Consider the following 13,831-nt stretch of genomic DNA (forward strand, 5'->3'; position numbering starts at 1 on the left):
GCACTACATAGGGAATAGGGTTCCTTTTAGGAGGAAGACCATAAAGACTTTCAGAGAGGAGACCAGTGTAATGTAACGGGAGCCTCCGCCCTGTCTTGAACAGACAGCAGGACAGATGATGTCTTCTCTCCATCCTCTGAACGGTTCAGATGCACGTACTGTAATCAATACCGGGAACCGGTAGTTACCGGCAGCTGTTACTGGTTGGGCTGAGTCAGTCAGTATGTGTGGGAGGCTAGAGAGCGTAAGAAGTGCACTGACGGGACGTGGCAGAGGGAGACAGTTCTATTTGATGTTGAACAGAATAAAGTATTGTGTAGTTGTTTATATACACGTTACGATGTTTATGTAATTGTACAGAAGCATGTGCAAGGGGAAGCAGTCAATTATGTGCAGATATTAAACTCTTGTTTAGGTGAGAGTGTGTTTCACTCTGTTTCAGGTGTGTGTGTGTTCAGGACATGTGTGTTATATAGCAGAATGGCATGGTGCAGTAGAGGAGAGGATGGTGTTACTATGCTCGAAGCTACCTTTAGACACCTGGGAGTGTGTGTGTGTGTGTGTGTGTGTGTGTGTGTGTGTGTGTGTGCGCGCAGCAGAGTTCCATCACAGGAGCTGGTCTGAGTGCATTTGAGGACCTTTGGGAAGGCGGGGAGGACATGAACAGACAGGCAGTGAGATGCACACACTGTTCTTCTGCTTGTGTAGCACACCTACACTGTTGTTTTAAAAAGGACCACTCTTGTCAATCAATACAGCACAGGGTCTAGAACACTACACTTAGCTAATCCCCCCCCCCCCCCCCAACATCGGACACCCCCTAACTAAATCACCTCGAGCTCAACATTTAAATGGAAAATAATGGAGTTTTCAAAAAAGTTACACACACACACACATTTTGTGGGACACGCAGTATATTATAAAATTCGACTGCGTGACAGACCCACGTCATTTAATATCACATTTTTTACCTCTGAAATATAGATAACGGATTTCAGGCAAGCAATTGTTTTTTACCGGAAGGCTAGCCAACTATCCAGTAAACACTTCAGATACAAGGTTGTCTTTTTTAAACAAAATAGTAAGGTAGCCAATAACTGGGGACCATACGCCGATAATACGGGACTTTTTTTGTTATTGGGTAACCCGATTATCAAAAAGCTGAAAGCATATTTGTCATTTCAGTGAAAATGCTACTAATTGCTAAGCCGTTAGCTAACATTTTTACGACACCAATAATTACAAAACATTGATGGCTTGATTACGAGAACACTGTTGAAGGTAATATATTTCTTAAACACTGTTGAATACGCCAATAATATGGGGTGCTATGCTAAAGGTTTGGTCCATGAAAATGGTATAAAAATCATACAGACAAGAATATAGGACCACGTACAAGTCCCATTTGAAAGGATTTTGCAAAGACCCAGTATTTGCAATTTGTGTTGTATCCAAGACCTGCTGTTATCATATTATTAAAGTCCACATACGACAGAAAACGTTAAAGCTGACACAGAGCAGTCTTCGATCAGCGCAGAGAAAAGTTTTTTAATAGAAAGGCATCTCATCAGAACTCCCTATAGGCCTGAATCCCCACTGCTGCAATGGCAGAAGAGGGTGAACTACCCCATCCCCTCCCGACCCACATGGAAAACCAGGAAGTTCACCCCATCCCATCCCACATGGAAAACCAGGAAGTTCACCCCATCCCATCCCACATGGAAAACCAGGAAGTTCACCCCATCCCATCCCGACCCACATGGAAAACCAGGAAGTTCACCCCATCCCATCCCACATGGAAAACCAGGAAGTTCACCCCATCCCCTCACATCCCACATGGAAAACCAGGAAAGAAGGGAATACAAAGCAAGAGGAACAAACACATAGAATAGTTCCATACCAAAGAAAGCACCCACTTCAGGGTCCAAACATAATGGTCGTGGCAACAAAACAAATCTAGGCAGCAAAGATGTCATTTCATTGGTTCTAGATGGCATAATGGTGGGACGTGTCTGAGTTAGGTTGCAATTCATTGGTGAATCGTGTTTTTGCCACGAGAAATGTTTATGGACCCTTATAAGAAAAGGTACAACAAAATAGAACAGACAAAAGGAGGTAAATATCGCTCTGCCCTGAACAAGGCAGTTAACCCACTGTTCCCCTGAACAAGGCAGTTAACCCACTGTTCCCCTGAACAAGGCAGTTAACCCACTGTTCCCCTGAACAAGGCAGTTAACCCACTGTTCCCCTGAACAAGGCAGTTAACCCACTGTTCCCCTGAACAAGGCAGTTAACCCACTGTTCCCCTGAACAAGGCAGTTAACCCACTGTTCCCCTGAACAAGGCAGTTAACCCACTGTTCCCCTGAACAAGGCAGTTAACCCACTGTTCCCCTGAACAAGGCAGTTAACCCACTGTTCCCTTGAACAAGGCAGTTAACCCACTGTTCCCTTGAACAAGGCAGTTAACCCACTGTTCCCTTGAACAAGGCAGTTAACCCACTGTTCCCCTGAACAAGGCAGTTAACCCACTGTTCCCCTGAACAAGGCAGTTAACCCACTGTTCCCCTGAACAAGGCAGTTAACCCACTGTTCCCCTGAACAAGGCAGTTAACCCACTGTTCCCCTGAACAAGGCAGTTAACCCACTGTTCCCCTGAACAAGGCAGTTAACCCACTGTTCCCCTGAACAAGGCAGTTAACCCACTGTTCCCCTGAACAAGGCAGTTAACCCACTGTTCCCCTGAACAAGGCAGTTAACCCACTGTTCCCCTGAACAAGGCAGTTAACCCACTGTTCTCCGGTAGGCTGTCATTTTAAATAAGAATTTGTTCTTAACTGACTTGCCTAGTTAAATAAAGGTTAAATAAATAAAAAAATGAAATGAAAAAGCTATAAAGAACTTGATTTAAAAAAATAAATAAACATAACTATGTATTCCACTTGATCTGAGATGAAAGGGGTTTTCATACTTTGCAACTGTAGTAATGTCACTATGCTACTGTAGCAGATGGGCTACTGTTACTACGAGAAGTCCCAGTGGGTGGTTGCTGTTTTTCTTGTTTTAGTCAAACGTTCCCTTCATCTTGAGCTGTTTCTTCTTAATAATGCGTTTCCCATAGAAAGAGTTATCCCTTCCTTTCTACAGATATGCATCACATATCTAAGACTAAAGATCCAAGCCTACATAAACGTACAGGATATTTATGCTGTAGGCGCAGGGGCCAGTTTCCCGGACAAGTCCTAGACTAAAAAGCATGTTCAACGCAGATACTGTGTCTAGGAATTCGGCCCTTAAGGAATTTAAAAGCTACCAAAAAAACTTAGCCACACAGACGTGTACTATCCCATAGGAACCTCTAGTCAAGAAAGACGTTGTTGTGACCTATATTGTACTAGAGTCCACAGCCCGTATCCACAATGCGTCTCAGAGTAGGAGTGCTGACCCAGGATCAGTTGTGTCTGTAAGATCGTATAGAATAAGATTATATGGACAGATCCTAGATCAGCACTCCTACTCAGACAACGTCAAACTGATTAGGAGACAGAAAGGACCTGTGAACATTTACTTTATAAGTCCTGATTAAGACCAGCAGACAGGCCAATCAAATCAGAAAAGCACAAAAAATATTCCTGTCAAGGATTGTCTTAATAAAAGAAAATCCTATGTACTTTACAGAGACCTTAAAGACACGCTCCGGTACTTTGGCGACTAGTAAGTCTTTTTTAAATCTCCTGCTTTGGGCTGGATGTGTCAATGTGTAGTTCATACATGCATAATCTATGAGCAGAATTACAGTCTTATCTCAATTAGCTAAGAAATCCCGAGTTTGAAAGCAACAGTTTTCTGGAAGCTGTGTTTTCTGTGTTTTCTGGAAGCCATTTTCCCTACATTTACCTGCACGTGGGCCAGCCCCCTATTAATTTGAGTTTCAGCCAATGAGCTTCAGCCCCTCATTATTTGACTGACAACTAGCAAGAAGCACACCCAGCAGAGCAAGAGAGAGCAATGACGTGGTAGGCAATTTTCGGGGACCATTTTTGGCTCGCCGGCGCTACTTTTCAGAACTACTGGTTAAGTATACAAAAGTACCGGAGAATATCTTTAAAGGAGAGAGTGCATTTGAGTGCTCAGTACAATCGTTTTGACAATCACTCTCACCATACTTGACATTGAAACACAGAGAGAGGAGGGCTGTGGGAAAGAGTCCATCATGGACGCTCCAACAGTGAGAGTGTGTGTGTGTGTGTGTGTGTGCGCGTGCGCTCAACATGCCTTTCAACAACAAAAGCAAATACAAGCGAGACAACATTCAAATACACATATCCAAGAAGAAAACACAATGAAAAAAAAGGGGGAAAAAAAGATTAACATTCCACCTTGTTAGTGGCTTTATAGATATTATTTTCTCTTTTTTTTTTTTACAATAAAAATATTTGGCCATATCTCAAATCTTTTCTTTTTCTCTTCTTCTCAGAATCGGCAATGTCACCAAGAAAAGTGCAGATAAGAGAAGGACAAAGCAACATGACGCCACACTGCACCAGACCATGCAAACAACTTTCTGTGCCCTTCCCTGGACTATACGCACGGCAAGTCATGCAATGGAGAGTGAGACATTCGGCCTGGAAAAAAAACATTACCATTGACTACATTACCCAGAATTCCTAGTTCCAGTATAGTCTCAAAAACGAGAGGCATTTATGGCAAAACTTTTTTTTTTCTTTTAATGTTCATTGAAAATGTAGGAAAATGATAGTGATGGACTGTGATCTCGTTTTGTGCCATTGTCCCTTCCAGCTTTCAATGGTAAAACAGCAAAAACAAACTAATCGATTTGGCAAGCTGATCAATTGGAGAGAGAATGACACACCAAACAGACAGACATGCAGAGAGTTCAGCGACAGCCAATCACAGCGATGCTGAGGGGAGATGAAGAGCCAACCAAAGCGACAGCAGAACAAAAACACAACTGAAACATCCTCAATGGTCATCAACGTCCTCTGTGGTAGCAGGTTGTCTCACAACTTACGCACACACCTCTTATGCAAAATATACTGCTAACAAATTTGCCATAACCTGCCCCTACCCCACTGCCCCCTCATCCCCAACCATGTCTTGTTGCTTGTCCAGGTTGATTGACATCAAGTGACCATGCCCAGAAGCCCATCCAAGAGGAAAGAGAAACTACTGATATCACTGGCAGGGCAGGGGACTACAGCAGAGTAGCGATATCGTTGGCAGGGGACTACAGCAGAGTAGCGATATCACTGGCAGGGCAGGGGACTACAGCAGAGTAGCGATATCGTTGGCAGGGGACTACAGCAGAGTAGCGATATCACTGGCAGGGGACTACAGCAGAGTAGCGATATCACTGGCAGGGGACTACAGCAGAGTAGCGATATCACTGGCAGGGGACTACAGCAGAGTAGCGATATCACTGGCAGGGGACTACAGCAGAGTAGCGATATCACTGGCAGGGCAGGGGACTACAGCAGAGTAGCGATATTGTTGGCAGGGGACTACAGCAGAGTAGCGATATCACTGGCAGGGCAGGGGACTACAGCAGAGTAGCGATATCACTGGCAAGGGACTACAGCAGAGTAGCGATATCACTGGCAGGGGACTACAGCAGAGTAGCGATATCACTGGCAGGGGACTACAGCAGAGTAGCGATATCACTGGCAGGGGACTACAGCAGAGTAGCGATATCACTGGCAGGGGACTACAGCAGAGTAGCGATATCACTGGCAGGGGACTACAGCAGAGTAGCGATATCGCTGGCAGGGGACTACAGCAGAGTAGCGATATCGCTGGCAGGGGACTACAGCAGAGTAGCGATATCACTGGCAGGGGACTACAGCAGAGTAGCGATATCACTGGCAGGGGACTACAGCAGAGTAGTGATATCACTGGCAAGGGACTACAGCAGAGTAGCGATATCACTGGCAAGGGACTACAGCAGAGTAGTGATATCGTTGGCAGGACAGGGGACTACAGCAGAGTAGCGATATCACTGGCAGGGGACTACAGCAGAGTAGTGATATCGTTGGCAGGACAGGGGACTACAGCAGAGTAGCGATATCACTGGCAGGGCAGGGGACTACAGCAGAGTAGCGATATCGTTGGCAGGACAGGGGACTACAGCAGAGTAGCGATATCACTGGCAGGGCAGGGGACTACAGCAGAGTAGCGATATCGTTGGCAGGGCAGGGGACTACAGCAGAGTAGTGATGTCACTGGCAGGGGAAGGGACTACAGCAGAGTAGTGATATCGTTGGCAGGACAGGGGACTACAGCAGAGTAGTGATATCGTTGGCAGGACAGGGGACTACAGCAGAGTAGTGATATCGTTGGCGGGTGAAGGGACTACAGCAGAGTAGTGATATCGTTGGCAGGGGAAGGGACTACAGCAGAGTAGTGATATCGATGGCAGGGGAGGAGACTGCAGCAGAGTAGCGATATCGTTGGCAGGGGAGGAGACTGCAGCAGAGTATTGATATTACTGCCAGGGGAGGAGACGGCAGTAGAGTAGTCAGTGGTCCTTGGCTGGTTAGATAGAGGGGATCTACTGGTCTCTTCAGTCCCGTGACTTGTTCCTGTACTGGCTGACGTTCTAGCTAGAGTCTGGGGGTGTTCATGGTTTCTCTCTGATGGATCTACAGAGAGGTGGAGGGGAGCTTCTTGACACGTCGCTGGGCCAGGAAGGACGACTCGATGGGCTTGAGCTCCGGGGTGGGCTGGGAGCTCTTCAAGGCAGAGTAGGTGGCAGCCATCGCCCCCTGTGGGAAGAGAAGAGGTAGTGCAATGTTAAGACAACAGTTTGGAGGACAAATATAGTTGCAGCAATTATGAAGTTAGGTCACATGGTGCTATTGGCAGAACAATTGACAATGTGTGTGCAACATGGCGCTCTAATGCCAACTTTTCGGACCTGTAATGAAATCGTCGGCTAAGTCCACCAGAAATACACTACATGGCTAACAGTATGTTGACATGTGCTAGTCGAACATCTCATTATAAAATCATGGGTATTAAAATGGAGTTGGTCCCTCCTTTGCAGCGATAACAGCCTCCACTCTTCTGGGAAGGCTTTCCACTAGATGTTGGAACATTGCTGCAGGGACTCGAATCCATTCAGCAACATGAGCATTAGTAAGGTCGGGCACTGATGTTGGGAGATTAGGCCTGGCTCGCAGTCGGATTTCAAATTCATTCCAAAGGTGTTCGATTGGGTTGAGATCAGTGCTCTGTGCATGCCAGTCAAGTTCTTCCACACCGATCTTGACAAACCATTTCTGTATGGATCTCGCTTTGTGCACAGGTGCATTGTCATGCTGAAACAGGAAAAGGCCTTCCCAAACTGTTGCCACAAAGTTGGAAGCACAGAATCGTCTAGAATGCCATTGTATGCTGTAGCGTTAAAGATTTTGCTTCACTGGAACTAAGGGGCCTAGCCCAAACCATGAAAAACATTCCCAGACAATTATTCCTCATCCACCAAACTTTACAGGTGGCACTACGCATTAGGGCAGGTAGCTTTCTCCTGGCATCCGCCAAACCTATATTAGTCCGTCGGACTGCCAGATGGTGAAGCGTTATTCCTCACTCCAGAGAACGTGTTTCCACTGCGCCAGGGTCCAATGGCAGTGAGCTTTACACCACTCCAGCCGACGCTTGGCATTGCGCATGGTGATCTTAGGCTTATGTGCGGCTGCTCAGCCATGGAAAGCACAGCTAAGCATAAATTGAAATCATTTTATTTTTTACTGGACTGACGGTACGTGCATCTGATGGTTATGGTGTTTCAAAACTACTGACGATCGACCAGTCAATCGCGATTGACCCATTTGGTAACCACTGGTGTTCAGTATAGTACCTTGACTAGCTTGGCATCCTGGTGCTGCAGCTGGCTGTTGGATAGCTTGTCCCTCTGGACGATCCAGGGGTGCTTGAGGACCTGCATTGCGGTCAGCCGCTGGTGGGGGTCCACGTGAAGCATCTTAGACACCAGGTCCTATAAAGACACATAGCTGGGAGGTTAGATGAGTTTTAGATTATATACTGTACCTCTATCCTTGAAAACGGAAATACATTTAGTCATTGTTCCACTTCACTACATTGTGAAAAGAAAATATACAAGCCAGCACAGTTCAGGTCGGCACGATCACGTGAAAAGTTATGTCACCCAGCAAGTCCTAGTCAGTCCTACAGTACCTTCGCTGCTTCCGACACGGCATCCCAGTTGCCTCCAGTCAGGGTGAAGTGACCACTGCCTATCCTGCTCAGGATCTCATCTGGAGTGTCCTCGGGCCCGTTGGCAAACGGCGTGAAGCTGAGGGGGGAGGGAGGGAGGGAGAGAGCACAGAGGACCAGTCAAATGAGAATCAATGTGTATGTATATGTGTAAGTGAGTGAGAACATGACATTTTGTTGGAGTGGGATACAGTGCACAGCTGTATGAGTGGCATGTGGTGTGTTCCTTACCCAGCCAGCATGGTGTACAACAACACTCCCAGACTCCATATGTCACAGCCCTCGTCATAGCCCTGACGCTTTAACACCTAGAACCCACACAGCATTATGTCACAACACTGTCCACCATGCATCACCTGGGTGTAGTTATACACCCAAAGGCAAAGTGCGTTGACAAGGACGCTAGCCCATCGATGCCCCCTATCGGACAGAGCTTATGGATGGACACGCCCCCTCAGTGACGCTGCTTCCTCCTATTTCCCGCAAAATTAGAACACGGCAACATCAAAAACGGTAGGTCCCGTGACTTTAAACATGTTTAACTATCTATATGGCAATGTTCATGTCGATGCATACATATTTAGTTATCTTAAGACGGATGTGTCTCAACATACCCCAAATACTTTTGACGCAGGCGAAATAGATCTCGGGTGAAAGTTTCAATTGAAACAATGAACCGTCTTTCAGGTCTCTGATGGCCTGGAAAGGGCATTCAATACATTTCTGAAATCGCCATCTTGAAGAAAGAATGAGGGGAAGGATTTACTGTGTCATCTCAGTGCTATGGACCTGGTTGAGGGTAAAACATTGCCATGTTACTCAATGACATTGTTTGCTATGGGGAATGCTAAACAGAGAAATTGCTCACCCTCTCCGTGGAATTAGACCTCCAATCGATTGCTAGACCATACAGTGCATTCAGAAACTATACACACACGCATACTGAAATATCACATTTACATAAGTATTCAGACCCTTTATTCTGTACTCTGTTGAAGCACCTTTGGCAGCGATTACAGCCTCAAGTCTTCTTGGGTATGACCCTACAAGCTTGGCACACCTGTATTTGGGGAATTTCTCCCATTTTTCTCTGCAGATCCTCTCAAGCTCTGTCAAGTTGGATGGGGAGCGTTGCTGCACAGCAATTTTCAGGTCTCTACAATGATGTTAGACTGGGTTCAAGTCCGGGCCTAGAAGGCCAGCATCCCAGAGTCGCCTCTTCACTGTTGACGTTGAGACTGGTGTTTTGCGGGTACTAGATAATAAAGCTTCCAGTTGAGGACTTGTGAGACGTCTGTTTCTCAAACTAGACACTAATGTACTTGTCCTCTTGCTCAGTTGGGCGCCGGGGCCTCCCACTCCTTTTTCTATTCTGGTTAGAGCTTCTTGGCAATTTCTTGCATGGAATAGCCTTCATTTCTCAGAACAAGAATAGACTGATGAGTTTCAGAAGAAAGGTCTTGGTTTCTGGCCATTTTGAGCCTGTAATCGAACCCACAAATTCTGATGCTCCAGATACTCAACTAATATGAAGGCCAGTTTTAATTTCTTCTTTAAATCAGAACAGCAGTTTTCAGCTGTGCTAACATAATTGCAAAAGGGTTTTCTAATGATCAATTAGCCTTTCAAAATTATAAACTTGGATTAGCTAACAAAGTGCCATTGGAACCCAGGAGTGATGGTTGCTGATAATGGGCCTCTGTACGCCTATGTAGATATTCCATTAAAAAAATCTGCCGTTTCCAGCTACAACATTAACAATGTCTACACTGTATTTCTGATCAATTTGATGTTATTTTAAAATGGACACATTTTTTTTTTGCTTTTCTTTCAAAAACAAGGACATTTATAAGTGACCCCAAACTTTTGAACGGTAGTATACACACACACACACACACATAATATATTAAGGATGCACGATATATCAGTGAACATGTCGATATCAGCGAAAAATGCCAACATCGGTATCGGCCCGATGTCTAGTTTAACGCCGATGTTCAAAACCGATGTGAAAGCTGACGTGCATACCTATATAACACAAGTACATGACGTAATGACGCCTTCCTAAACTAGCGCACAATGTCTGCTGTGTGGATCGAGCAGTCAAGTCGAGCAGTCATTTGAAAGAGCAAAGAAATTTTAGCAAGACAACTCCAAGGCGAAATCCATTAAAGCCAAGATAATGGAACTCATTGCCCTTGACAATCAACCGTTCTCTGTCATGGGTGATGTTGGCTTTTGCCAACTGGTCAAGCACCGGTACACTTTTATTTGTACTATTTTTCAGATGTTGCCCTACCGGAGGTACACAGTAATAGCGTCACTGCTATTAGCTTCACGACTGATATTTGGACCAGCGATATCAGCCCCATAAGCATGCTGAGTCTGACAGCACAGTGGGTCGTCGAGGATTTTGTACTGGGGATAGTCGTATTGCATGCTCACGAATATGCTGGTTGTCATACCTCTGATGCCATTTCAATGGCATTTGAGAACATGTTGGAAACATGAACACACCAGCTAGCTCCATTTGAACAACTGACTGGAGAAATAAGCTCATCAACTGTGTCTGCAGCAGACGTGATACCCTCTGTCATGGCATTGAAACACCTGCTCAACACAACTGACAGGGATGTAAACAAAATGTGCACAGAATTTGAGATAAGCTTCATGTGTGTGTGGAACATTTCTGGGGTCTTTTTTTTCCCAGCTCATGAAACATGGGACAAACACTTTACATGTTGATTTATATTATTGTTCAGTGTAGTATTCCTATTCTAATTCTGAATTCTAACACCACCGTTTCTGTCACATAACAGTGGAGTGCGCATGCCCATTCTGACTTTGTCAACGCTAAGCTAACCAGTTAGCAAGCAGCTAGTGTGCGACATTAGTGCCGACTAGTTTCTATGGAGTGAAGATTGCACCTTTTCCCGACGAGGTGGATGTTTTTACTGGCCCACATTGGCGAATGAAACAGTTGCCCTTGACAACAGTGGGCCCCGGCAACAAAACTGCCCATACAGGCTGTGAAACAAGTGATTCGGTGGCATTCTCTCTTTACTGTGTCGCCACCATGCTCGATGTTATGTACAAGGGCCGATACTTCAACGCAGACAAGAAACAGGATTTACGTGAAATGTTACATACACAGCTGGACAAGATGGAAACGGACACAGTGACAGTGCGCACCGAGGATGAGGCCACGGACAGACAGAGCTGAAACTTCACTGCTTTACATGTATGATGCAATCCTGGTTGAGAATGAAACAACGAAACAGCACAGCATGTAAGTGAAAGAAATAGGTTTTGATTATGTTTCACTGGTAATGGGGATATACGTAAATGCCAACAAAATATATTTTTGGTCAGTGTGTGTGTAACCTTTATTTAACTAGGCAAGTTAGTTAAGAACAAATTCTTATTTACAATGACGGCCTAGCGCCGCCAAACACGGACAACGCTAGGCCAATTGTGCGCTGCCCTATGGGACTCCCAATTATGACCGGATGTGATACAGCCTGGAATCGAACCATGGACTGTAGTGACGCCTCTTGCACTGAGATGCAGTGCCTTAGACCGCTGTGTCCATGTGTGTGTGTTAACTATTTAACTGTACTAGAATGCTTAAAAGGCTGCTAAAATGTTATATATCGGGGGGGTTTTGGCAAGGAAAATATTGGATATCGGTATCGGCCAAAAATGTAATATCGGTGCATCACTAATCTCTCTCTATGGTTTATTTTCCATTAAAACCCCCAAAATAGCATCTGATAGGGGGCATCGATGCGCTATGCATGTATTAATCATCACCATCACACTCTCTCCCGGGCCTTACCTCCGGGGCTACAAAGTTAGCGGTGTAGCATGGAGTCATTAGCAGGCCGTTGTCAGCTCTCAGCTGCTTGGCAAAACCAAAGTCACAGATCCGGATAGACTCGGGGTTCCCCGACTCATCTACATAAAGGATGTTACTGGGCTTTAGGTCCCTGTGGACAACCTGGCGAAGAGGAGAGGGTAGGGGAGGAAGAGGAGAGGAAGAGAGAGTAGAGGGGGAGGAAGGGAGGGGTGAGGGAGAGAGAGGAGAGGTTTAGGGGAGGAAGAGAGGATAGGAGGTACGGGAGGAAGAAAGCAGAGGTACAGGAGGAAGAGAAGGAGAGAGGAGGGGGTAGGGGAAAAGAGAGGTGGGGTAGGGCAGGAAGAGAGGAAAGAGGAGGGGATAGCAGAGAGGAGGATAGGATGAGAGAATTTATTAATTAGTAAAGATTAAATGTGAACGCAAAAATAATCTACTTCAACTGTTCACTTGTTGGAGATAATCTGTTGGTCGTATATTATTAAAAAAATCTTTATACAGTAGCAGTCAAACGTTTGGACACACCCACTCATTCAAGGGTTTTTCTTTATTTTTTTCTACATTGTAGAATAATAGCAAAGACATCAAAACTATGAAATAACACATATGGAATCATAGTAACCAAAAAAAGTGTAAAATCAAAATATATTTTATATTTGAGAGTCTTCAAAGTAGTCACCCTTTGCCTTGATGACAGCTTTGCATTCTCTCAACCAGCTTAATGAGGTAGTCACCTGGAATGCATTTCAATTAACAGGTGTGCCCGGTTAATTTGTGGAATTTCTTTCCTTCTTAATGCCTTTGAGCCAATCAGTTGTGTTGTGACAAGGTAGGGGTGTGGTACACAGAAGATAGCCCTATTTGGTAAAAGACAAAGTCCATATTATGGCAAGAACAGCTCAAATAAGCAAAGAGAAATGACAATCTATCATTACTTTAAGACATGAAGGTCAGTCATTCCGGAAAATGTCAAGGACTTTTAAAGTCGCAAAAAACATAAAGCGCTATGATGAAACTGGCTCTCATGAGGACCGCCACAGGAAAGAAAGACCCAGAGTTGCCTCTGCTGCAGAGGATAAGTTCATTAGAGTTACCAGCCTCAGAAATTGCAGCCCAAATAAATAATTCATAGAGTTCAAGTAACAGACACGTCTCAACATCAACTGTTCAGAGGAGACTGAATCAGGCCTTCATGGTCGAATTGCTGCTAAGAAACCACTACTAAAAGACACCTGTAAGAAGAAGAGACTTGTTTGGGCCAAGAACCACGAACAATGGACATTAGACTGGTGGAAATCTGTTCTTTGGTCTGATGAGTACAAATTTGAGATTTTCGGTTCTAACCTCCGTGTCTTTGTGAGACACAGAGTAGGTGATCGGATGATCTCCGCATGTGTGGTTCCCAACGTAAAGCATGGAGGAGGTGTGATGGTGCTCTGCTGTTGATACTGTCTGTGATTTATTTAAAATTCAAGGCACACTTAACCAGCATGGCTACCGCAACATTCTGCAGCGATACACCATCCCATCTGGTTTGCGCTTAGTGGGACTATCATCTGTTTTTCAACAGGACAATTACCCAACACACCTCCAGGCTGTGTAAGGGCTATTTGACCAAGAAGGAGAGTGATGGAGTGCTGCATCAGATGACCTGGCCTCCACAATCACCTGACCTCAACCCAACTGAGATGGTTTGGGATGAGTTGGACCAAAGAGTGAA

General features: G+C 45.1%; 1 protein-coding gene across 7 annotated transcripts in view; it reads right to left on the reverse strand.

Moving 5' to 3' along the window:
• Positions 1–4,422: 4,422 nt before the first annotated feature.
• Positions 4,423–13,831, reverse strand: part of LOC115172888 (ribosomal protein S6 kinase 2 alpha) — an 81,645-nt gene continuing 72,236 nt past the window's right edge. For all 7 annotated transcript variants that reach the window (XM_029730721.1, XM_029730723.1, XM_029730724.1 and 4 more), the window contains 5 exons: positions 12,094–12,255; positions 8,487–8,563; positions 8,217–8,334; positions 7,879–8,016; positions 4,423–6,781 (listed from right to left, as the gene is read on the reverse strand). In XM_029730721.1, coding sequence (XP_029586581.1) covers positions 6,659–6,781; positions 7,879–8,016; positions 8,217–8,334; positions 8,487–8,563; positions 12,094–12,255 — 618 coding nt within the window. In that variant the 3' untranslated portion in view covers positions 4,423–6,658. The remainder of the gene's footprint in view (positions 6,782–7,878; positions 8,017–8,216; positions 8,335–8,486; positions 8,564–12,093; positions 12,256–13,831) is intronic.

Source organism: Salmo trutta, chromosome 33 (genome assembly GCF_901001165.1).
Source record: "Salmo trutta chromosome 33, fSalTru1.1, whole genome shotgun sequence".
NCBI classification, from domain to species: Eukaryota; Metazoa; Chordata; class Actinopteri; order Salmoniformes; family Salmonidae; genus Salmo; species Salmo trutta.